This window comes from Xiphophorus maculatus, chromosome 10 (assembly GCF_002775205.1).
Source record: "Xiphophorus maculatus strain JP 163 A chromosome 10, X_maculatus-5.0-male, whole genome shotgun sequence".
NCBI lineage: Eukaryota > Metazoa > Chordata > Actinopteri > Cyprinodontiformes > Poeciliidae > Xiphophorus > Xiphophorus maculatus.
This window is the reverse complement of record NC_036452.1, coordinates 4,648,151-4,673,993: the sequence shown is the minus strand read 5'-3', so window position 1 is coordinate 4,673,993 and position 25,843 is coordinate 4,648,151. Positions and strand designations below refer to the sequence as shown.

General features: G+C 40.8%; 1 protein-coding gene across 1 annotated transcript; it reads right to left on the bottom strand.

Annotated features, from left to right (window-relative positions):
• Positions 1-221: 221 nt before the first annotated feature.
• LOC102224782 (alpha-tectorin-like) lies at positions 222-25,843 on the bottom strand. The gene is made up of 41 exons (XM_023340905.1): positions 25,813-25,843; positions 25,562-25,627; positions 24,650-24,673; positions 24,147-24,262; positions 23,743-24,021; positions 22,415-22,510; positions 22,123-22,288; positions 19,653-20,053; positions 18,985-19,561; positions 18,314-18,897; positions 17,270-17,822; positions 16,582-17,180; positions 16,221-16,375; positions 15,243-15,643; positions 14,931-15,127; positions 13,939-14,334; positions 13,567-13,850; positions 13,175-13,452; positions 12,952-13,071; positions 12,084-12,199; positions 11,714-11,992; positions 11,530-11,625; positions 11,229-11,394; positions 10,522-10,922; positions 9,854-10,430; positions 9,183-9,766; positions 8,142-8,694; positions 7,454-8,052; positions 7,100-7,254; positions 6,113-6,513; positions 5,797-5,993; positions 4,606-5,001; positions 4,235-4,518; positions 3,850-4,124; positions 3,639-3,758; positions 1,985-2,169; positions 1,755-1,897; positions 1,335-1,586; positions 1,093-1,252; positions 889-994; positions 222-796 (listed from the first exon to the last, which is right to left on the bottom strand). Exons 2-41 carry the CDS (start codon positions 25,605-25,607, stop codon positions 702-704), a joined length of 11,412 nt encoding a protein of 3,803 aa, XP_023196673.1. The 5' UTR covers positions 25,608-25,627; positions 25,813-25,843; the 3' UTR covers positions 222-701.

The window sequence follows — 25,843 nt, the reverse complement described above, 5'->3', positions numbered from 1 at the left end:
ACCTTCACCCTGAGTTACAACAAGGAAAAAACAATATAATATAATAATTCTAACAGCTTATTAAATATTATAGGGACAAAAATCATGTCTAATTACAGATGTTTACCAACCACTAATGAGAATATTTACTAAGCCATTTTTACATCTGTTGATGTCACAAGCTGTCCCATAACAACAAGCTGTTAAGATCCATAACTGAATAAAATACAATACAGAACATGTCAGATCCAAAACATAGAGTTTATTAAGGCTTTTATCAACAGGAAAAAGCATGAAAGGCTTTATCTATATTCTTTATTAATCCCCTTTTTAATTGAATATTTTCCCACCACACAAAAAATCCTTAAATATAATTTAAACAATGAGAAAATTCTTCTTAATTTCATTCAGTTTGACAGGTTAAGCTCTTTCCTGTAAAAATTAATTAGCTATATATATATATATCCTTAGTTTTATCAAACCACACAATTTATATTTTACAATCAGATATTGCCAACAGTTAATGATAAAAATTCCACAGAAAAAACAAACATTGCTTTAGTCCCACAAATGATCTAAAGCACAACGGTGCCCCAGATGTTAGAAAAGCACATTTACTTTGCATAATTACGAGTACAAACCAAAACCCAGAAAACACCTCCTATCAACATAAATCATAAGTAACAAAATTGTACTTGTTCTTAGAGTGTGATTATTGTTTATCAATTGACCAGAATTCCAGTCATCAGCAAACTGACAATCAGGGTAACAATTGATGTCAGATGACCCACAGCACTGTTTCTTTGGATTAGTCCACCTGTGTAAAAAGTAGATGTGGATAGATTTTGTTAATCAATTGAAATATGATCTTTGTAATTAGAAAATAATGAAGATATGATAGAACTTTACCAGTGTTTGGTTGTGCCCCGAGTACCAGTGGTCCAATTGACAGAGCTCCAGAGTCATGGTAAGATATGTCCCTGCGGATTAGAATGTGGTGATCTGGGTAGCAGTGCTGTAAAAAAAAAAGCAAGTCAGCAACATTTTAAGCCTCTGAAGATGTTCAACTTGATCATACATGATATAGCCACAAAAAGCACAGAAAAAACTTACAGCTCTGCAGTTGTTGCTTCTCAAAAGACACAAGTGGACATTGCAGTGCAAGAAAATCTGTGTGTGGTTGGTGAAGGTGAACATCCTGAAGGAGAAACGAGACACAGTGGAGACACCGTTCTGAATCACCTCTACGGTTCCATCATCTGGATTGGGACACCTGTGAAGCAGAAGCATCAGTTAGACTGACAGCAAGAAGACACTGACATAAATTATAAAGACAACAATATGGTCTCATTTACTGTGCTGTAATCAGATCCCAGCGGACAGGATAGTTTGCTTGGTTGACTGGCGTGGCCCAGCAAGAGTCCAGAACTGTGGCAAATTGGCTCTGATCCACCCCTTCTGTTCGCACCTCCAAGTAAAACATCTCATCAACATCCATTTCTATGTGTCCATTAGCGCTGAAGGGGGAGTGGAAACCTTCATCCTCATAGGGGATCATCCTCATACGATACGACCCCGTGCCAATAGGAAGCTTCTTCCTCAGAATGCTGTAGAATATGCATTTATTATGACTACCCTTAAATGTATCTAATACGCTGGCAAAGCTACTCTAATTTGCTTACAGGATTACATTATAAATAATAACCAATTAAAACATAGAAGTGTAATTGGATACAATACTCAAAGAAAGTAAACAGAGAAAATTGTGTCAAGACCTCTCCACAGGGTTGATGTCCACAACCATTGAGAGAGCCTGAGCCAGAGGGTAAACACAGGAGAAACGCAGATGAAGATTCCTCTGATGGTTGGTCGCATTGCCCTGAATACTGTTCTCATACATGAAGTGAGTTCCATTTCTCTAACAGTGAAATGACAAAATGGAATCAATCAACTGAAGAAACACAACTGAAGCTTTAGAGAAGATGTTCTAATTCATTAACTTTACCATAAGGGTTGTACCACACAGATGGTTGTCATTGTCAAAGTGAAAGATGAGTCGTCCGTTCTGAAGAGTCCCATTGCAGGAGCTGTCTCGGAGATGAAGAGCACTGGAGTGGAAGCCCGCTTCAAATAGCTTGCAGCGAGATATTGACATGGTGCCAGAACTGCTGGAGCATTCAACGTTTGCATCTTCCCACCAAAGACAGAAACATTTAAGCTTTATTTACTCAGATGAAAAAAACCTCTATCTACAATCTCTATTTCAATGGGGACCTGATAAGATAGCAGCACCATTTACAAGAATCGTCATTTACATTCCATCACCTTAAGTTTTAAAAGCTTCAAAGCATACAATAATAAAAGCAACTAATAAAAACATGAATATCAAAAGCAACGGCAGTTAAAACTCTCTTCTTCATGGTTGTTCAGTAGTGTTTTTAGTTCACCAAGTGTCACTTCTGTCAATTTATACTCTTCCTGGAAGAGTCCAAGCATAAGGGGCAGCATGTTTAAATGCTGACTTTTCAAGATCTGTGCTAACTCTAGGCACAAACATGGAAAAAAAAAGCTGCACCTGAATTTCATACCGGGTGCGAGATTTACCATAAATGCAGTCAGGTAAGAGGGAAGTAGTCCCAGTAATTTATAACCAAAAAGGAACACATTTGACTGTCTACAAATACAGAGAAAAAGGTGACAAGCAACTGTATACAAATAACAGCAATGCTACACTGAGTCCAGTTTCTCGAGATAATCCATCCATCCGTCTTTTTCCGTTTTATCTGGGGTCGGGTCACGGGGATAGCAGCCTAAGAAGGGAGGTCCAGACTTCCCTCTCCCCAGTCATTTGTTCCAGCTCCTCCAGTCTGCCAATCTGGGGGGACTTCCCCCGATGTCCATGCAATATTCCAATCGCGTTAACCATCACAACCCTACAACATCCAGAGCCTTAAGGAACTCCAGGCAAATCTCATCCACCCCCAGAACCCTGCCACTGAGGAACCCTTTAACCACTTCAGGTTGGAGAGCCCAACCCAGAGTCCCCAGGCTCTACTTCCTCAATGGAAGGCATATTGGTGGAATTGAGGTCTTCGAAGTATTCTGCCCAACAGTCCACAATGTTGCTTCAAAGCCCTGCGGAAGTCTTTCTCCATGGCCTCTCCAAACTCCTCCCCCTCCCGAGTTTTTGCCTCAGCAATCATCAGAGCCACATGCCGCTTGGAATGTTGGTACCCATCAGCTGATTCTGGGGTCCCGGAGGCCAAAAAGACTTGATAAGACTAATTATTCAGCTTGACAGCATCCCTCACTGAAGGTGCCCACCAACAGGTTCGAGAGTTGCTACCGTGACTGGCCCCGACAACCTTGCGACCACAGCTCTCATAAGCTGCCTCGACAATGGAGGCACAGAACATGGCCCACTCAGACTCAATTTCACCCCCTAGAGATATTGTTCAGGTTAATTCATAAGCAATCAGTCACCGTAGTTCATAGTTTTGACGTTTGGAGACCAACTAAACCAACTGATGTAAAGATTATGCTTGAAACCTGGAAAATACCAACTATAAAGTACTAGTGAACAAAGCATGTTTGACAATGCTATGTGATTATTGCTACCTCCTTTAAAATGAAAAACATTTAAAAAGTTTTGCCCTTACCGTAGCTCTCATCGTTGTATCTATTGTAGTGCTCATCACAGAAGCAGCCGTATACACCATCTTTCTTACCACACCACTCATACTCCACACAATCCAGCTGTTCACAGGGGTCAGTCTCAGCTGAATTGACGATATCACAAAAGGAAATTCATCGCATATGACTAATTAACATCTCAATGTTCTGATAATGTAGTGAACCAAACAAACATACCACAATTAAAAGGAGAGCGCCAGTCGGGGATGCTTAGACCCAAGACGGTGCAAGTTTTCTCATAAGCAGAGACAGCAGAACACAGCATGCCATTGGTGGACGTGTAGAGGCAGAGATCATAAACACAGGAACTGAAAAATGGTTGTGGGTCAGAATGCAGGTGACAAGAACTGAATGGGCCACTGGTGTTGGTGATGACTCTGCAGAGTTCTGTGTATTCTTCTATGAAGCGGCAGTCACTTAGTCCATCACTTCTCTCATCAGTGGATCCACACCTAGAAAAGTCGTTAGACATTTAAAACATTTTTAGAGACAGTCAATTTCTGAACAACTGTTTGCAATGGTTGAGATTTTTTAGGGTAACTATGCAAAAATCTGAGCTCACCCTGCTTGGCTTGTCTCTGATTTCCAGCTGTGGCCAAATTGGTTATCGTTTTCCGCCAATGTACCATTGGGCAAAACTTTGTCATCATTGGGATCACCATTGAAGTTCCCACACATTCCACTGACTTTGTTCTGATAGTTACGACCCATCCTCACCAGTAAAGTACTAGAACCATCAAACTGGACTACGACATCAGCAGCATCAAACACTACGTAACTTCCCTGCCTCATCAACTGACCAAAAGTTCCTGCAGTGGTGGGAAGAGAAACCTCACCTCCATTTACCTGTCATGATGAGAGTTCAGAGAGTAACACTGAAGATTTTAAAACAAAAAAAGATGCTTTATATCCTTAATTTGAAATTAAGCTTACCTTCACTCTCTTGTTAGATCCGAGCCTGACATGAACACTCTCTGGATGATTTGAGAGGTATATATCAACTGATGACACAAAAGACACAAGATTGTTTCCTCTGTGCTTGTTTGTGGCCACGACCTTGTACTGAGTGTCATTGTTGCTGTGGTTCAAACTCTCAGTGATGACATAAGAGCATGATCCCTGAAAATGAGACACAGCTCCATCGAAGGTGATGTAATGTGGGTCACCCCATACAGTACAGGTAGACATGGCGTCGTGACAGCCTAGCTGCCCCCCTCTGATGGTGCACTCTTGTGCAGGAGTGCATGATGAGGGACTGCAGATCAGGACACTGGGTGCACGACATTCACACTGTTGGGAGCAACCGTCTGTCCAGAAGGACTCACCAGCCTGCAAGAATAGTGAAAGTATATGACAACAGTAAGCTGCAAAACTGCATCATGCAGAACCAGATTCATGAACCACCTTTGCCAAGTTTCCACTGATCCCGTCACTTAAGGCTTTGTTAATTACTGGAGGAATTTTTAGACTGGGTACCAAACAAATGTGTGAAATGTCTCAAGTGGAAGCTGGAATGAAAACCTCAACTTTCAAACCTTCCAGAAGATGTCTATACATTTATATTCATTCCACATTATATATTTTTAATTGGTAAAGGGCACCAGTCCCTTCATGGTGAGTTGCATTTGGAATTAATTATACTCTGTATAATTATCCATACTATTTATACTCTGCTCTTTAGGTTAATTTTGTACCAATGGCTGCTACCTCTCTTGGTGGCCATTCAGCACAGCTTCATTGAGCCTCTTCTTCTGCCTTTTAGAAACAGAACTATCCTTGTATATAATTATTAGAACACGCCATTTTCAGATACTTAGAGACTGTACCAAGAAGACTTATGGCGGTGCATAAATTTTTTTTTTAAATTTTGGCAGATAACGACTTTTATGAGATATCCCACAAGGAGGCTTTATGTTTGTGTTGTTGCCTAGAAATGCAGCACCTTAATTGATAGTTTAATTCTTCCAAGGCCTTTCTGAAAATGATGCATTAACTCTTATGTGCTGACTCTCAGATAAATAATCAAGAATAAATTGAAGAATAAAACGTCCTGGAACTGTTGTTTAGCTGGCTCTGACCTTCTGAACCAATAGATGAAGAATAAAGTAACCTGAAATAACCTACATTGAAGTAGAAGCCACCATGCTGACAGCCACAGCTCTCCACAGGCACACAGCTTGTTCCACTCCTGGAAAACCCTTCATTACAAAAACATCCCTCAGAGCAAACATGGTCACAGGCAGCATCAATGCTGCTGGCACAGGTGTTGCCACAGTCTGTTCCACACAGCTCATAATGGCTGTTGGCTGGGCAGACCATTCCTTTACAGGTGAGGGAAAAAAAGATGACAAGTCGATTAAAACAAGTAAAAACAAGATACATTTGAGGAAAAAACTTGTTTGATTGATTACTTTAATAGCACATTGCCTTCCATACTCACTGCAAGTGGTGTTTTGTCTCCAAGGGTAGATCCGGACATTAGCAGACTGACAGGCACTGACATATGTCTCTAGAGCCCTGCACAGGAGATCACTGCCTCGATTTCCCGACACGCAGACATCAAAGACGCAGTCACTGAAATATGGTGCTGGATCCACCTCCTCGTGGCAGAAGCTGAATGGGCCATCAGCTGCCCGGATCACCTCACACTGGGCCCTGGCAGATCGGTCATCGTTGCATTGTGCGCATGAAGAGCCACAGCCGTCACTACAGGTGTAGTTCCCAGGAACCTTCCAAGCTGCCCCAAAAGCAACTGCAGAGTTGGATGATGCTCCACTTGGAGTGTGGAAATCATCATTTGGATTTCCATTGAAGTTTCCACAAAGTCCACACACATGTCCTCTGAACAACATAAGATAGACTGAATGATTTTTTTTTTTGCATTGGCATAACAATGAGACATACACAATCGCAGGCAAGAAAACACAACGTGCTATAAAACTATTAAAAACAATGTAGTAATTAAAAATGTTTGAATTCAATTTTCAGTAGTGAGCTGGTTAGCTTGCTAGCTACAGCTGTGAAATAATTTTTTTCTAGCTACTTATGCTAACTATAGCTGTAAACTACAATTGTCTACCTCATCAACAACATTCAAATCTAAGGCTTTTAACATTTAATAATACCTAATAAAATGATTTTCAGATAGGTTAACATGTATTTTATTGGTCCCAGAATTGGATGATTTGGGGGTAGCATGGCATTTGCATGGCATTCCCAAAACAGACCGAGATACTCAAAAAAAATGATAAAAAAACAGCATCAATATTTTTAGATGAAACAGTTTCATCTCAAAATATATAGAAATATTTTTCTAAGCAGCAATGATGGTATATTTATGTAACTATGTCATAAAAAGGGCATTAATTGGGAAAAAAGGAATGAAAAAAATATGATCTTTAAATCTGATCTCAAGTATATAGGCTACCTGTAGCTTGGGGGAACCGAAATGGACACTGTGCTACTTCCATCATACATGACTCTTAGTCCAAAGTCTGCATTGACAAATGTTTGAGATCCACTTCCAAAAATAGACAGGCTTCCATTGAGGACAATTGGAAGATTTCTTGTGATTCCATTCACCTGTGAAAAAGAAAAGATTTTCATGAAAGATGCACAACTGGTGTTATTGGACTGTTGCTCATATTAAGAGCAGAACAGTTTTTGGTAATGTGCCAAGAAGAAATCTTTCAGCTTTTAAAAGTCTTTGCAAAAGTAATTTCAAATCAACTTTAGACTATTCGAATCATCTTTAAAAATCTATCAGAGAAAATGTTCTTGCCTGCACGTTACCCCAGTTGCCTCTGTACATACGCACTTCATAGCCCAAGACATCAACAAAAACTTCAGCCGTGATAGAAACTGGCAGTCCAAACCACGGTTCATTCTTTGCTTTCACAGAAAACTGGTGAAAGTCCACAGTGTTATTGCAAACTGTTGCCAGAACATAGCGGCAGGTTCCCTGGAAGTCATAGGCCTTGCCATCAAAGGTCAGGTAGTGCGGGTCTCCAGAGGCAGAGCAGGTGCCATGAGGGTTGGGATGGCAGCCAAACTCACCCCCCACAACATGGCAGGACTCCTGAGGTCCACATGAATTTGGGGAACATTGGACTACACCAGTTACACCATTACAGGTGCAAAAGCTCTGACATTCTTCACCATACCAGAACTGTTCACCAGCTTGCCGATATCGTCCATCATGAAAGCATCCACAGGATGTTGGAGGCACACACTGGTTACCATTGAGGACAAACCCATCATTACACTGGCACCCCTCCTGGCACTGAGTGTCACAGGTGAAGGGGAAGGAGAGGCTGGGGCAGGAAGACGGACATGAACTTCCACAGAGTTCATAATGACTGTTTAATGGACAGGTTGGTACTGGGGGGAATGAAGGAAGTTCAATAAGAAGTAATTATGAATGTGTTCATTTCAAAGGGATCTCTATCAAACGTGGTTCTAGTACTTACCACAGCCAGCTGCATTCCTCCACTGTCCCAGGGACACACCGTTATGTTGACACATCAGTGCATAATCTCGGAGGACCTCACACAGCGTTGATGCTGGATCTCTGGAGCCTTGGAGGATTTCTACACATGCATTTACCTGCTGCCATGGGTTCACTGCAGCCCAGCATGATCTAAATGGTCCAGTGTGTGAAATAAGAACTCCACAGTACTCACTGGAACTGAAATTGGTTACAGAATTACGAGGTCTGTTTTCCACACAATGATCTGCCAGGGAGCCATCTCGCCAACTGTCCCCAAACATCTGGGAGTCACTGACTAGAGTACCATTGGGTGTACGGAAATCGTCATTCTGGTCAGCATTGTAGTTTCCACAAAGTCCACCTAATAAACCACTGTAGACACCTGGTGCAGTGAGACGCACAAAATGAGGCCAGACAGTCTGCAGAGTTACACCAAAGGCTGTGCGAAGGATGACACTGTGAGTGCTGCTTTGGAAGACGCGGATTCTGTTGGATCCAGAGCTGAATGGCAGTCTGGTCAGTTGGCCATCGACCTATAACACATAACAAAAAAAACTTTAGAAAGGTTTTTGGTGCAAATGTTCAAAATATTTCAAATTGGATATAGAAATTGACTTTCGCACTTTTCATCACGGGACAAATTCCAGATATAATCAAATCTTACTAATACAAAATGTACTATACATAATGTGTTCATTGTTTGTAGACATTCTGTGAAAAGCTTATTCCTTACAACAGTTAAAGAGTTTTGATTGAGTAGAGCTGATACAGTGTTAAACATTTTCCTTCTTAGTTTTAATACATATTTGGGTTGTGCTGATTAAACAGATTGAAGATAAGTCTACTCAGGGTCATCTCAAAATAGGCAATATGTACACTAAGCTTGGTTTTATCAACATATTTTGACATTTGTTTTTTGTTTGAAATTTCATTAAATATTAGTTATGTAATAATCTTCAAACAAAGCTACACTTCTATGTTATTTACTTATTTTATTTGTAGAAATTTATTTGTCACTCACCTTCACAGTGCTTCTACTTGCCATCTCAATAGCAACTTGTGTTCCCTCTGCCTCAAACCTTAGCACATTAGAGAAACCCTGTGGCCCCTGAGGAACTTTTTCCACAGTGACCATGAAGTGCGAAAGATTAGAGAACCCCATAACTTTGGCAAGGATCAGGCGACATGCTCCTGGGTACTGGTACATCACTCCATCAAATGTATGATACGATCCTAATCCTCTTATCCAACATGTTGCAAAGCTGTTTGGTCTGCAACCTTTTACTCCATCCTCCACCCTGCAGGACTCATGTTGGCCACAGGTGTGAGAGCTGCAAGTCATGGAGCCATAGCTGCATGTACAGCGCCTCCCACAGTCTGCATCCAGTATGACAGTTTCTCCTGAGTGGTAGTAGTGACCCTCAAAGCTGCAGCCACAGTCAGAATGAGGGACACAGACCCCTCCACTCAGAAGGTAGCCTGAATTGCAGACACAGCTCTCTTGATTTCGGAGGGGGCAGTTGTAGGTGGAATTGGGGTTGACACATGTAGATGGACATCCTGTACCCTGGGCCTCATAGTGGCTATTGGCTGGGCAGGGGATTTCTAAACACAAGAAACATTTATTCTCAAATTTCTAATATTTAAGAGCATTTACTTTTTAAAATAATTGTGACTGACTGGCAGACATACCACAGAAGCCAGAACGCCGCCAGCTTTGTGGCTGGATCCCATTTTGTTGACACTGACTTGAGTAGACATTTAGGGCTTGGCACAGAATGGGTTGATACCCTCCACTGACACAGAGATCATACACACAGCTGTCCACAAAAGATCCTGGAGCGAGTTGTTGATGGCATGCAGCAAACGGTCCAGTGCTGTTCTCAAGAATACCACAGTGGCCAGAGTTTCTGTACAGTGCTGTCTGAGCTGCTGTGCAGCCAGCACAGGCCAGACCTGAACACTGAACCTCACAGCCAGGCTCATCATCGCCAGATATTTTCCAGCTGTTGGCAAAAACCACATCAGAGCTCACCACTTCACCCTGACGGGTTCGAAAGTCATCTCCAGGGCGATTGTTGAAGTTTCCACAGAGCCCACATGTGCTATTTTGGTAAGTGTAGGGCACAGCTATCTGGACATATGAATACATGTCATAAGACACCATCAGGCCAAAGTCAGTGCTGACGATCACAGAGAAACCTGACTGATAAACCTGGATAGAGCCGTTTCTGAGGGAAAACGGAGCTGTTGCAAAGCTTCCATTGACCTGTAAGGATGGCAACGATAAAGTAGTTACAAATATGAACAAGGGAAAAAATTCATGGTATATGTTAAAGTAACTAAGAGACTCTTGTTACCTTAGCCTCTCCATAACGTCCTTTAACCAGCTCAATAGATTCACCATGAACAAAGACTTTGACAAGCCGTGTCCATGAAACATGAGTGCTGCCGCGATGCTCATTCTTCCCCTCAACTCTATAGTAGGGCAGTCCGTTCTGACACTGCTCTGACAGAACGTAAGTGCATGTGCCTTGAAAGTGAAACACTGAGTTGTCAAAGGTGTAGTAATGTGGATCTCCACTGATGGTGCAGGTTTGTCTTTGCACAGTCTGGCAGGAGTACTGAAAGGCAGCTGGCCGACAGATTTGGGAGAAGGAGCAGGGATCGTTGGAGCATTGCAGCCCTGCTCTGGTGCAGGTGCACTTCTGTGCACAGGTGCTGTCACTCCAGAAAGAGTTGCCAAATTCAACAGGTAGACCTTAAAAAATAACAAACCCAAAAATAACAGAACAAAGTTTAACATTTTTTTACTGTCAAGATTTCTCTCAAAATCTCAACAGTTCAGTAAATACTCAGAAACCTTGTTTGAAAATGTTCTAAACATCCTCCTAATGCTCTCTTGCAGTTACTTTACTCCATGTTACCAATTAAATTCCCCTCGTAAACTGCCTTACTAATCCTATTTCTTGTTCACTCAATGGAGGTCTCCATGTAACAGCTGGATTAACTCCTCCCCCAAGGTCTAAAGATAAGGGGTCCATTGGTGCAGGACTACTGGTCTTACTGTTGAAAGTGCAGCCTCTTGATCCATGATCCAGTCGGAAAGCCCAGCGACCAGGTACATTGACGTTACTGTTACGGCGGAAAACTGAGTAATTGCCTGAAGGGTTACTGGAGAAGGATCCAGGAACGGTGAGATAGTGAATGGAATTAATTGTGTCGTATCCAACCTGGGATAATAAAATACACAAAGATGCATTTAATATGTGCACATTTTAAACTAGTCTTAGCATTTACATCTAAAGTGATGAATTGCACAGTAGAAAAGATTTAAAATTGTATAACTTGAATATACTTGCTCTAACCTGTACGTTCCAACGATTTGGGGATATATTCCCATAGTTCATCAGCACAAAGGAGTATTGGCCTCCAGAGATCAGGACAGCCTGGAAGGTTGTTTGCTGAAAATAAAAACAATGTATTGCTTTTGTTTTGTGGTATCTAGATAAAAGCATACCCATCATACATTTCAAAGAGAAGAAAACGTACTGAATTATTATGTAGCAGGTAGGGTATTTCATGCCAAGTTGCAACAAACACCCAGCTTGCAGTAAAGTTGAACTGTGGGAAGTAATTATTAATGTCCTCTGTTGCTTGGTTGAGGATGTTGCCCCTTGTATATTGTTTATAGTAGACCAGACCAGTTTGTCTGTTGTCAAATATAGTCCAGAATGGAGCAATTATGTCCCTGGTCCCATACATTGGAAAACTTTGAGGTATGTGTATCCCCCATGGATTATTAAAGGTTATATGCCCATTATGGTTCACCTAAAAAAAAGAAAAACAAGCAAAAACTTTTATCTTCTGGCAAATGAGTAAGTGTTTTTGTTTATTTAACATGGAGGCAATTTTTACATACGTAAATCTCATTGTATGATTGTCCAAAATACACAAAAGGTTGTTGTAGAGCAATCCGAGGGGAGCTTCCATCGAGAGCTGGTTGAGTTGTGTTTCCAGAAATTGGGTAGAGAGGTCCTATAAAAAGCACAGATTTCATTAAACACATTTATAACAGAAACACAATAGAAATTTGTTTGTGCTGAAGTGTCCTTTGGATGAAAATGCTTAGGATCTAGCCACTTATCCCACCTTGTTTTAATTAAGGATCCCTAGATATGATCTCTAGAAATGAGGCAACTCTTAATGTTAATTCAATATTTCAAAGCATGGCCAACAAGGACTGAACAGTTTTCTTCACTTCCTCGGCTCCCACTGCAAAACTACACGGAGATGACAATTCAAAGATCAAAGTAATCGTTGGTCATTCACAACTTCTCCTTCTGTTTGCTGATTGGCCCGGTAAAAATCGACCTGAGACTATTCAAGAGCCCAGACTGTGCTGGAAGGGAGAACTATTTTCAAGTGGAAGAAATGGCCAGTCTAGTTTTCACTAAAACCAGGTTAGAGCACATCGACCCAATTTTTATGTTCTTACACTGGCTCCCTGTAGCTCAGTGAATAGACTTTGAAATACTTTTCTTAGTATGTCAACCTTGTTACTGTGTAAACCTTTCAGACCACTCAATTCTTCTGGTTCTAGTCTACTCTGCATCCCCACAACAAGAACCAAGCATAGAGAAGTAGCCAGAACCACCAGATGCAGAAAATGAAGATTATCCTTAAAACTTGAAGAATACCAGCATGCAAGATATGTTTCACTCTGCAATGTGATTATCAATTACTGTTTTCATATGAAAAATAAAAGGCTTAAAAGGTGTTGCCCTTACCGTAGCTCTCATTGTTGGGTCTAGGATAGTGCTCATCAGAAAAGCAACTGTACACACCGTCTTTCTTACCACACCACTCATGCTCTCCACAGTCCAGCTGTTCACAGGGGTCAATCTCGGCTGAATCAAATATATCAGAAAACAACATTTCAAACCATAAACATTGCATACGACCAATTAGTAGCTCATTGTTCTGATAATTTATTGAGTAAAACAAGCATACCACAACGCAAGGGAGAGCGCCAGTTGGGGATGCTTAGACCCAAATTGGTGCAGGTTTTCTCATAAGCAGAGACAGCAGAACACAGCATGCCATTGGCTGGTGTGTAGATGCAGAGATCGTAAACACAGGAAGTGAAAAACGGTTGGGGGTCAGAATGCAGGTGACAAGAACTGAATGGGCCACTGGTGTTGGTGATGACTCTGCAGAGTTCTGTGTATTCTTCTATGAAGCGGCAGTCACTTCGTCCATCACCACTTCTCTCTTCAGTGGATTCACATCTAGAAAAGTTGTTTAGACATTTAAGAGTTCTTAAGACAGCAGGAATGTTAACAAACATGTTCAATTGCTGAGATTTCATCAGGTAAATGCAGAGAAATGGAGGCTGAGCTCACCCTGCTTGGCTTGTCTCTGATTTCCAGCTGTGGCCAAATTGCCTGTCATTTTGGGCCAAAGTACCATTGGGCAAAACTTTGTCATCATTGGGATCACCATTGAAGTTCCCACACATTCCACTGACTCTGCTCTGATAGTTGCGACCCATCCTGACCAGTAAAGTACTAGAGCCATCAAACTGGACTACGACATCAGCAGCATTAAACACTATGTAACTTCCCTGCCTCATCACCTGACCAAAATTTCCTGCAGCGGCGGGAAGAGAAACCTCTGTTCCATTTACCTGTTATAATGAGAGTTCATAGAGTAAGACCAAAGGTTTTAGCAGAAGAAAACTTGTTTTCTTATCCTTAATTTAAATTAGAGCTTACCTTCACTCTCTTGTTAGGTCCGAGCCTGACATTAACTCTCTGATCAGGATTTGAGAGGTATATATCAACTGATGACACGAAAGACACAAGATTGTTTCCTCTGTGATTGTTGGTGGCCACGACTTTGTACCGAGTTTCATTGTTGCTGTGTCTCAAACTCTCAGTGATGACGTAAGAGCATGATCCCTGAAAATGAGCTAGGGCTCCATCGAAGGTGATGTAGTGTGGGTCACCCCATACAGTACAGGTAGACATGGCGTTGTAACAGCCCAGCTGACCATCTCTGATGGTGCACTCTTGTGCAGGAGTGCATGATGAGGGACTGCAGATCAGGACATTGGGCGCGTGACATTCACACCGTTGGGAGCAACTGTCTCTCCAGAAGGACTCACCGGCCTGCCAGATGAGACAAGAATGAAAGTATTAAGTTGTGTGACAACATTAAGACGAATTGAATCTTGAGATAATAAGCAATGGACTACTGCCATGTTTCTTCTCCAGTTCAAATCATATTTGTAAAACTACAACATGCAGACCAGCATCAGCCAGATTTCTTCTCAAAGTCATCAGCATTGTTTTATTCATATATTTGTTTGGTGATGGGGTAGCAACATGTGCACATTTTGAGCAAGAATAGAGTCTCCCCTATAAGGCAGAATCATCCTGAACAGTGCAATCGCTAGTTATACCTATAATGTTTCTAATTGCATATAACTATTTGAACAAGTGAACGTGACACTTTTAGACACCTAGAAAAAATGTATCCAAGGATAAATCAACACAGAGGCTCACAATATCTTAACATATTGACTGATTGTTTTTGATTTTGCTGTGATGTCATACAGAAAAGGAATTATGTTTGAGTTTATTGCCTTAAAATTCAACACCTCAAATGATCTTTAGTTCATCAAAGTCATCCCGGAACTGTTGTTTAGCTTGTTCTGACCTTCTGAACCAATAGATGAAGAGTAAAGTAACCTGAAATAACCTACATTGAAGTAGAAGCCACCATGCTGACAGCCACAGCTCTCCACAGGGACACAGCTTGTTCCACTCCTGGAAAACCCTTCATTACAAAAACATCCCTCAGAGCAAACATGGTCACAGGCAGCATCAATGCTGCTGGCACAGGTGTTGCCACAGTCTGTTCCACACAGCTCATAATGGCTGTTGGCTGGGCAGACCATTCCTTTACAGGTGAGGGGAAAAAGGATGACATGTTGATTAAAACAAGTAAAAACACTTTTGAGGAAAAAAACTTGTTTGATTGATTACTTTAATAGCACATTGCCTTCCATACTCACTGCAAGTGGTGTTTTGTCTCCAAGGGTAGATCCGGACATTAGCAGACTGACAGGCACTGACGTATGTCTCTAGAGCCCTGCACAGGAGATCACTGCCTCGATTTCCCGACACGCAGACATCAAAGACGCAGTCTCTGAAATATGGTGCTGGATCCACCTCCTCGTGGCAGAAGCTGAATGGGCCATCAGCTGCCCGGATCACCTCACACTGGGCCCTGGCAGATCGGTCATCGTTGCATTGTGTGCATGAAGAGCCACAGCCGTCACTACAGGTGTAATTCCCAGGAACCTTCCAAGCTGCCCCAAAAGCAACTGCAGAGTTGGATGATGCTCCACTTGGAGTGTGGAAATCATCATTTGGATTTCCATTGAAGTTTCCACAAAGTCCACACACATGTCCTCTGAACAACATAAGATAGACTGAATAAATCTTTTTGCATTGGCATAACAATGAGACATACACAATCGCAGGCAAGAAAACACAACGTGCTATAAAACTATTGAAAACAATGTAGTAATTAAAAATGTTTGAATTCAATTTTCAGTAGTGAGCTGGTTAGCTTGATAGCTACAGCTGTGAAATATTTTTTTCTGGCTCCTTATGCTAAATAAAGCTGTATACTACAATTAGCTACCTCATCAACAACATTCAAATCTAAGGCTTTTAACATTTAATAATACCTAAATGATTTTCAGATAGGTTAACATGTATTTTATTGCTCCCAGAATTGGATGATTTGGGGGTAGCATGGCATTTGCATGGCATTCCCAAAACAGACCGAGATACTCAAAAAAATGATAAAAAAACAGCATCAATATTTTTAGATGAAACAGTTTTATCTCAAAATATATAGAAATATTTTTCTAAGCAGCAATGATGGTATATTTATGTAACTATGTCCTAAAAAGGGCATTAATTAGGAAAAAAGGAATGAAAAAAATATGATCTTTAAATCTAATCTCAAGTACATAGGCTACCTGTAGCTTGGGGGAACTGAAATGGACACTCTGCTACTTCCATCATACATGACTCTTAGTCCAAAGTCTGCATTGACAAATGTTTGAGATCCACTTCCAAAAATAGACAGGCTTCCGTTGAGGACAATTGGAAGATTTCTTGTGATTCCATTCACCTGTGAAAAAGAAAAGATTTTCATGAAAGATGCACAGCTGATGTTATTGGACTGTTACTCATGCAGATATTAAGAGCAGAACAGTTTTTGGTAATGTGCCAAGAAGAAATCTTTCAGCTTTTAAAAGTCTTTGCAAAAGTAATTTCAAATCAACTTTAGACAATTCAAATCATCTTTAAAAAATCTATCAGAGAAAATTTTCTTGCCTGCACGGTACCCCAGGTGCCTCTGTACATACGCACTTCGTAGCCCAAGACATCAACAAAAACTTCAGCCGTGATAGAAACTGGCAGTCCAAACCACGGTTCATTCTTTGCTTTCACAGAAAACTGGTGAAGGTCCACAGTGTTATTGCAAACTGTTGCCAGAACATAGCGGCAGGTTCCCTGGAAGTCATAGGCCATGCCATCAAAGGTCAGGTAGTGAGGGTCTCCAGAGGCAGAGCAGGTGCCATGAGGGTTGGGATGGCAGCCAAACTCACCCCCCACAACATGGCAGGACTCCTGAGGTCCACATGAATTTGGGGAACATTGGACTACACCAGTTACACCATTACAGGTGCAAAAGCTCTGACATTCTTCACCATACCAGAACTGTTCACCAGCTTGCCGATATCGTCCATCATGAAAGCATCCACAGGATGTTGGAGGCACACACTGGTTACCATTGAGGACAAACCCATCATTACACTGGCACCCCTCCTGGCACTGAGTGTCACAGGTGAAGGGGAAGGAGAGGCTGGGGCAGGAAGACGGACATGAACTTCCACAGAGTTCATAATGACTGTTTGTTGGACAAGTTGGTACTGGGGGGAATGAAAGAAATTCAATAAGAAGTAATTATGAATGTGTTCATTTCAAAGGCATCTCTATCAAATGTGGTTCTAGTACTTACCACAGCCAGTTGCATTCCTCCACTGTCCCAGGGACACACCGTTATGTTGACACATCAGTGCATAATCTCGGAGGATCTCACACAGCGTTGATGCTGGATCTCTGGAGCCTTGGAGGATTTCTACACATGCATTTACCTGCTGCCATGGGTTCACTGCAGCCCAGCATGATCTAAATGGTCCAGTGTGTGAAATAAGAACTCCACAGTACTCACTGGAACTGAAATTGGTTGCAGAATTTCGAGGTCTGTTTTCCACACAGTGATCTGCCAGGGAGCCATCTCGCCAACTGTCCCCAAACATCTGGGAGTCACTGACTAGAGTACCATTGGGTGTACGGAAATCGTCATTCTGGTCAGCATTGTAGTTTCCACAAAGTCCACCTAATAAACCACTGTAGACACCTGGTGCAGTGAGACGCACAAAATGAGGCCAGACAGTCTGCAGAGTTACACCAAAGGCTGTGCGAAGGATGACACTGTGAGTGCTGCTTTGGAAGACGCGGATTCTGTTGGATCCAGAGCTGAATGGCAGTCTGATCAGTTGGCCATCGACCTATAACACATAACAAAAAAAACTTTAGAAAGGTTTTTGGTGCAAATGTTCAAAATATTTCAAATTGGATATAGAAATTGACTTTCGCACTTTTCATCACGGGACAAATTCCAGATATAATCAAATCTTACTAATACAAAATGTACTATACATAATGTGTTCATTGTTTGTAGACATTCTGTGAAAAGCTTATTCCTTACAACAGTTAAAGAGTTTTGATTGAGTAGAGCTGATACAGTGTTAAACATTTTCCTTCTTACTTTTAATACATATTTGGGTTGTGTTGATTAAACAGATTGAAGATAAGTCTACTCAGGGTCATCTCAAAATAGGCAATATGTACACTAAGCTTGGTTTTATCAACATATTTTGACATTTGTTTATTGTTGTTTGAAATGTCATTAAATATTAGTTATGTAATAATCTTCAAACAAAGCCACACTAATATGTTATTTACTTATTTTATTTGTAGAAATTTATTTGTCACTCACCTTCACAGTGCTTCTACTTGCCATCTCAATAGCAACTTGTGTTCCCTCTGCCTCAAACCTTAGCACATTAGAGAAACCCTGTGGCCCCTGAGGAACTTTTTCCACAGTGACCATGAAGTGCGAATGATTAGAGAACCCCATAACTTTGGCAAGGATCAGGCGACATGCTCCTGGGTACTGGTACATCACTCCATCAAATGTATGATACGATCCTAATCCTCTTATCCAACATGTTGCAAAGCTGTTTGGTCTGCACCCTCTTACTCCATCCTCCACCCTGCAGGACTCATGTTGGCCACAGGTGTGAGAGCTGCAAGTCATGGAGCCATAGCTGCATGTACAGCGCCTCCCACAGTCTGCATCCAGTATGACAGTTTCTCCTGAGTGGTAGTAGTGACCCTCAAAGCTGCAACCACAGTCAGAATGAGGGACACAGACCCCTCCACTCAAGAGGTAGCCTGAATTGCAGACACAGCTCTCTTGATTCGGGAGGGGGCAGTTGTTGGTGGAATTGGGGTTGACACATGTAGATGGACATCCTGTACCCTGGGCCTCATAGTGGCTATTGGCTGGGCAGGGGATTTCTAAACACAAGAAACATTTATTCTCAAATTTCTAATATTTAAGAGCATTTACTTTTTAAAATAATTGTGACTGACTGGCAGACATACCACAGAAGCCAGAACGCCGCCAGCTTTGTGGCTGGATTCCATTTTGTTGACACTGACTTGAGTAGACATTTAGGGCTTGGCACAGAATGGGTTGATACCCTCCACTGACACAGAGATCATACACACAGCTGTCCACAAAAGATCCTGGAGCGAGTTGTTGATGGCATGCAGCAAACGGTCCAGTGCTGTTCTCAAGAATACCACAGTGGCCAGAGTTTCTGTACAGTGCTGTCTGAGCTGCTGTGCAGCCAGCACAGGCCAGACCTGAACACTGAACCTCACAGCCAGGCTCATCATCTCCAGATATTTTCCAGCTGTTGGCAAAAACCACATCAGAGCTCACCACTTCACCCTGACGGGTTCGAAAGTCATCTCCAGGGCGATTGTTGAAGTTTCCACAGAGCCCACATGTGCTATTTTGGTAAGTGTAGGGCACAGCTATCTGGACATATGAATACATGTCATAAGACACCATCAGGCCAAAGTCAGTGCTGACGATCACAGAGAAACCTGACTGATAAACCTGGATAGAGCCGTTTCTGAGGGAAAACGGAGCTGTTGCAAAGCTTCCATTGACCTGTAAGGATGGCAACGATAAAGTAGTTACAAATATGAACAAGGGAAAAAATTCATGGTATATGTTAAAGTAACTAAGAGACTCTTGTTACCTTAGCCTCTCCATAACGTCCTTTAACCAGCTCAATAGTTTCATCATAGACAACGACTTTGACCAGTTGTGTCCATGAAACACGAGTGCTGCCGCGATGCTCGTTCTTCCCCTCAACTCTGTAGTAGGGCAGTCCGTTCTGACACTGCTCTGACAGAACGTAAGTGCATGTGCCTTGAAAGTGAAACACTGAGTTGTCAAAGGTGTAGTAATGTGGATCTCCACTGATGGTGCAAGTTCGTCTTTGCACAGTCTGGCAGGAGTACTGAAAGGCAGCTGGCCGACAGATTTGGGAAAAGGAGCAGGGATTGTTGGAGCATTGCAGCCCTTCACCAGTGCAATTGCACTTCTGTGCACAGGTGCTGTCACTCCAGAAAGAGTCACCAAGTTGAACAGTTTGACCTTTAAACAAAGAAAGAACAGGAGTCATTTAACCTGTTTTAATGATGAATAAGTTCATGTGTTTCAAACATCAAAATTAAAATGCTTTTAAAACAGAGGTGTCAAACTCCAATCCTCAAGAGCCACTGTGCTGCATATTTTAGGTGTACCACTGGTCCAACACATCAGAATCAATTGGCTGAATTACCTCTTAAGTATGTAGATAAGTTCTCCAGAGTCCTGCTTATGACCTAATCAGTGATGGCATAGTTCCTTTGAAAATTTAACTGTAATTGAATTACTAATTACTCCTTGAAAATGTAACTTAGTTAGATCACTGATTACTTGATTACCCCGCCCCAGCATCCAGGTTGTGCGTTACGGCCCTGCGTTTGGTGTCAGAGCGCAGCACACAACAGTCCTCCTGCTGCTCCACAACTCAGATGTCCCGCTGCACAGATTTGTAACACTAATCATAATATTAATAATGGCGTTCAGTTGCACAACTTTACAGACTTGTTCATTTGTGGCTGTTTTCATGTATATTGCGCTGTTCATATTAGTCTCCATGTTTGCAGTTTGTTGTAGCGCAACACAAAGCTCAACGTAATTCACAGGTAATATATTAACTCAGTGGTTCCCAAAGATTTTCTGGGCCTCCCTATGGATTACAATAAAATCCCCCCCCAAAAAGAAAAAAAAAACTCCTCTGGGCACAAACATGGTTCAACCAGACATAAACCTATACACACATTTTGTTTTCAAACTCCACTGAAGTTTATTTCACACTTCAAGTTGCAACAAGACACACTACAAACCATCTTTATAGTGAAACACTTTTGTGTAACTGTTTTTTTTTTTTTTTCATTCATCCATACTGCTTCCCGTGCCCCTCCAGCAATGGCACTGTGCGCCCCACACTTTGGGAACCACTGTATTAACTTGACATTAACAAAGATACAGAAGGACGGATCATCCGTGAAATGATGGACAGAGAGAGTCTGACTAAAACTAACTGGATATCAGACAAATTCTGGGGCTTTTGTCTGCTTATGTGCAAGCCCAAAAACCTCATTAAATCTGCAAGCGACTTTAGAAAAAACAAGCCCAAACTGCTTATAATAATCAGATTTGGCGAGCAGAACTCAATATAGTTCCTGTTTTTCCACCAACAAAGTGCGCTTCTCCCTCTATTGTTTATGTTTCTGTCGCTGCTGATATCCGTTGCATAGAAACGGTGCTTACGCCCCAAGACTCGTAAAAGAAATAAAATTGAATTACAAAAGAAAATAGTAACGCAAAGTGATTTCGATAAGTAACTGTAGTCTGACTACTGGATTTGAAATAGCAACGCTTTAGATTACTCGTTACTGAAAAACGTAGTCCGACATCAGTAACGCGTTATTAAGTAACGCATTACTGACATCACTGGACCTAATTACCATATTTTCTGGACTATAGAGGGCACCATACTATAAACCACTCACAATGTTTTTTTTTAAAAACTGGAAACTTACATATATAAGCCACACCGGGCTATAAGCCGCTTGTATTCGGTTTTCCACAAGGATGCAGCAGAGGGCTGCGTACTTAGTAAATCTGCTATTAAAGGCGCAGCGCTGCGTCTCCAATGCTGAACTATGGATTTGTTCACGCTGAGCTTAATACATGCAGCTGCTATCGATCTGTACTGCCAGATCAATGGCATTATTCACTTCCTGGTAAAGAGCCCGCTGGTGGTTAAAGAAAAATCCACAGAAAAGCCGCACCGGGCTATAAGCCGCATGATTCAAAGCGTGGGGAAAAAGTAGCGGCTTATAGTCCGAAAAATATGGTACTTGGTTGAAATGTGTTGAGACTCATTTAAAAGTGTCAGGACACCGGTCCTCGAGGCCTTATGTATGACACATGTAATCTAAGAAATGAAGGGTTTATAGAAGATTAAACTGAAGAGTTTCTTAGGGTTTAACACACTTATTTTAATAGCCCTATTTTTCTGCCTTGAGACACATATTGGAGTTTTCCCTTATTTTCATGATGTGTGTGCTTGTTGTTATAAAGAAGTACCCTCAGTGACTATGTTCTCCTACCATTAAAAGTGCAGCCTCTTGAACCATGATCTACTCGAAATGCCCAGCGACCGGATACGTTGACGTTGCTGTTGAGACTAAAAGTTGAGTTAGGTCCGGTTGCGTTACTAGAGAGTGATCCAGGGATGTTCATGTGGTGAGAGGAATTTTTCGTATCATATCCGGCCTGAAAATTAATTGTGCATACATAAAACAATTAATTTATATTTAGAGAAATATACACTGTCTGGGACCAATAAAATACAAATAAAACATGACTATGTTTTAATGAGTTTGTTTGAATAGCTCTGACCTGTACAGATCTTGATGTGGAGGCTATTGACCCATAATTCATCAGAACAAATGAATAACGGCCATTGGTAGTCAAGACTGCCTGAAAGGTTGTTCGCTGAAAAAATAAATGTATTTATTGAGAATGAATTTACAGATTAATCAAACACTATTTTACTTGTACATCAATTACACTATATTGCCATAAATATTTGCTCACCCATCCAAATTATCGGAATCAGGTGTTCCAATCACGTCTGTGGCCACAGGTGCATAAAATTAAGCACCTGGGCATGTAGGCTGTTTTTACAAACTTTTGTGAAATAATCTGCCGCTCTCAGTGAATTCCAGTGGAGAACTGATGCCACCTGTGCAACAAATCTAATTGTGAAACTTTCTGACTCCTAAATATTCCACAGTCAGCTGTATTACAAGAAAATATAAGTGTTTGGGAATGATGGCAACTTAGCCATAAAGTGGTAGGCCACATAAACTGATGGAGTGGGATCAGTCGATGCTGAAGCGCAAAGTGCAAAGAGTTTCTGCAGAGATGATCATTACAGACCTTCAAACTTCATGTGCCCTTCAGATTAGCTCAAGAACAGACCACAGAGAGCTTCATAGCTCTCTGTACTTGGATGCAGCTGCTTTCCATGGTGGAGCAGCTGCATCCAAGCCATACAACACCAAGTGCAAAGTGTCACTCCAGTGGTGTAAAGCACACCGCCACTGGACTGTAGAGCAGTGGAAGTGTGTTCACTGGAGTGACCATCTGGCAATCTGATGGATGAGTGTGGATCGGGTGGTTGCCAGGAGAACGGTACTTGTCTGATTACATTGTGTCAAGTGTAAAGTTTGGTGGAAGGGGGATCATGGTGAGGAGTTGTTTTTCAGGAGCTGGGCTTGGCCTTTAGTTCCAGTGAAAGGAACTCTGAATGTTTCGGCATACCAAGACATTTTGGTCAATTCCAGGCTCCCAACTTTGTGGATCAGAGTCTGGTGTGGATGAACTTGACTGGTCTGATCAGAGTCCTGACCTCAACCAGATAGGACACCTTTTGGGTTCACCTAGGGATGAACTAGAGTGGAGACAGAGAGCCAGGCCCTCTTGTCCAACATCAGAATGTGAACTCACAAATGAGCTTCTGGAAGAATGGTCAAAAATCCCCATAAACCCTCCTAAACCTTGTGGACATCAAGGTCCTCAGAAGAGTTAAAGCTATTCTTGCTAAAAAGGGTGGACCAATGTCATATTGAACCTTAGGGATTATGAATGCGGTGTCAAGGCAGGTGAGCGAATACTTTTGGCAAAATAGTGTAGGTTTCAGTAGTCAAAAACAGATCACTTACTGTTCCAGTTGTTGGATAATAGGCAACTTCATGCCATGTTGCTATGAAGATCCAGTTGGCCTGAAAGTTGAGAGCTGGAAAGTATCTATTGATGTCCTGTGTAACTTGTTGGAGAATAGAGCCGTTGGTGTACTGAACATAGTAGATGTCACCATTGCCTCTGTTGTCTAAATCAGTCCAGAACGGAGCAATGACATCTCTGGTTCCATACATCGGAAATAGTTGAGGAGAAAAACTTGACCATGGTGAATCAAAGGTCAAATGTCCATTGTGATTCACCTGAGAAAAAAAAGCTAAAAATTAGGCATGACTATACATACACTTCTTGTAAATGTTTACTTTTTGTCTTGATGATTACAGTAAAAAGGAAAGTGCTCAGAAGTTCAAGTCGTTGAGTAACATACGTAAATCTGAGAGTAAGACTGTCCAAAATAGCTGAAGGTTCGTGGGAGTGAAATTGCAGGTGAGCTTCCATCATCTGATCGAGAGCTTATTGTTCCAGCAATTGGGTAGAGGGGTCCTAGAAAATACAAGAGACATCATTTGATTAAATTAAACTCTTTCTGGATAACATCATCCTGAAAGGAGTAAAGAAAAAATAATATCTCAAGGTAGGTTATTTTGTTAATTTATCATTTGGGAATTAAAACATTTAGCTGATATACTGTGTTTCAACTGTAATGAAAACTGTTTAAAAAATCAGTAAAATTTACAGTAAAGAATTAAAAAATTCCAACACTTACATTATAGCATTATAGACCTCTGTTTTTTGTGGTAAAGCTTAAACAATTGCTGTAATTCTACTAACATTCAAGTATACTTGTATATCAGTTAATTAATTTGTACAAGGAGTAAAGAAAAATAATCTATAGGTAAAGTAATAGGTAGGTATAAACTTTCAGCTTACCCAGATTCTGTGTTGTCACTGCAGCTGTAAAAATATACAGCCATCATTGAACATAAAATTAAGATAATTAATGTCAATAAATAAATGGTCAAAACCTTTGTGAAAAAGTTCTGACCATTTGTTATTTATTGAAATGACAATAATTTGTCCAATGTAATATACAAATACACTTATTTACTATTTCATTTATTAATTGGAGGAGTAAAGAAAATATAATATCAAGAAGTAAAGCCAGAGGTTATTTTGCTATTTTACATTTTACTAATTAAACATATTGGTAACAAAATAACCTTTTATCTTCTGTTAAAAAATCCTGCAGTTTTGTCAGACAATTACAAGAGCAAATAGACAAACAAATCTAATATTTAGATGTGAAGCTCTTTTCATATTTTGTGTTTTTAAAAATTTTAATATTAAGGTAACATATTGTGTTAGAAAAATATTGTGTCTTTTAGAAGATCATCTATTTTGTTAGACAATAACAAGAGCAGACATATCTATCTATCTATCTATCTATCTATCTATCTATCTATCTATCTATCTATCTATCTATCTATCTATCTATCTATCTATCTATCTATCTATCTATCTATCTATCTATCTATCTATCTATCTATCTATCTATCTATCTATCTATCTATCTATCTATCTATCTATCTATCGTTGTTGAGGTTATAATTTTTTACGTTTCTATTTAAGAATGCTTAAAATGAATTTTTGGGAGTTTAAATGTTCTTAACCTGCAGGAATTGATTATATTTAGAAGAACCTATTTGTTATTGTTCTTGTATATTTAGATTCTACTACTGCAATTATGATTTTAATGTTCATGAAAACATAAATTGTGTTTCACATCTCTGGATGAACTAACACAGATGCATTCATTTAAGATTGACTTGAGAAGCTACTTGCCTATCGCTGACAGAAGCAGTACAGCCAGGATGATTTGGCTTGCCATTTTTCAAAAGGCAAACCTGCCTTAAAAATAGAAAAAGACACATAATGGTTAAATATTTGAATGCAAATGCTTAAAATTTTACAGACAAAACAATAATTTTTACCCACAGACTTATGTGAAATAAAACATTTCTGAATCCAATTTTTTCCTTATTGCTACAACAAAATGTTAGTATTTAATTTATTGCAACAAAAACACTTTTTACCTTGTCTAAGTGCCTTTCTCTGGTGAAAACA

Bases quoted from the DNA above. Each gene is read 5' to 3' on its own strand.
- LOC102224782 (XM_023340905.1), bottom strand. From the start codon at position 25,607: ATGGCAAGCCAAATCATCCTGGCTGTACTGCTTCTGTCAGCGATAG. The intron at 24,022-24,146 runs GTATGTTACTCA...TTTTTTTCTCAG, and splicing joins AGTCTTACTCTCAGATTTAC to GTGAATCACAATGGACATTT. The intron at 11,626-11,713 runs GTACGTTTTCTT...TTTTATTTTCAG, and splicing joins ACCTGCTACATAATAATTCA to CAAACAACCTTCCAGGCTGT.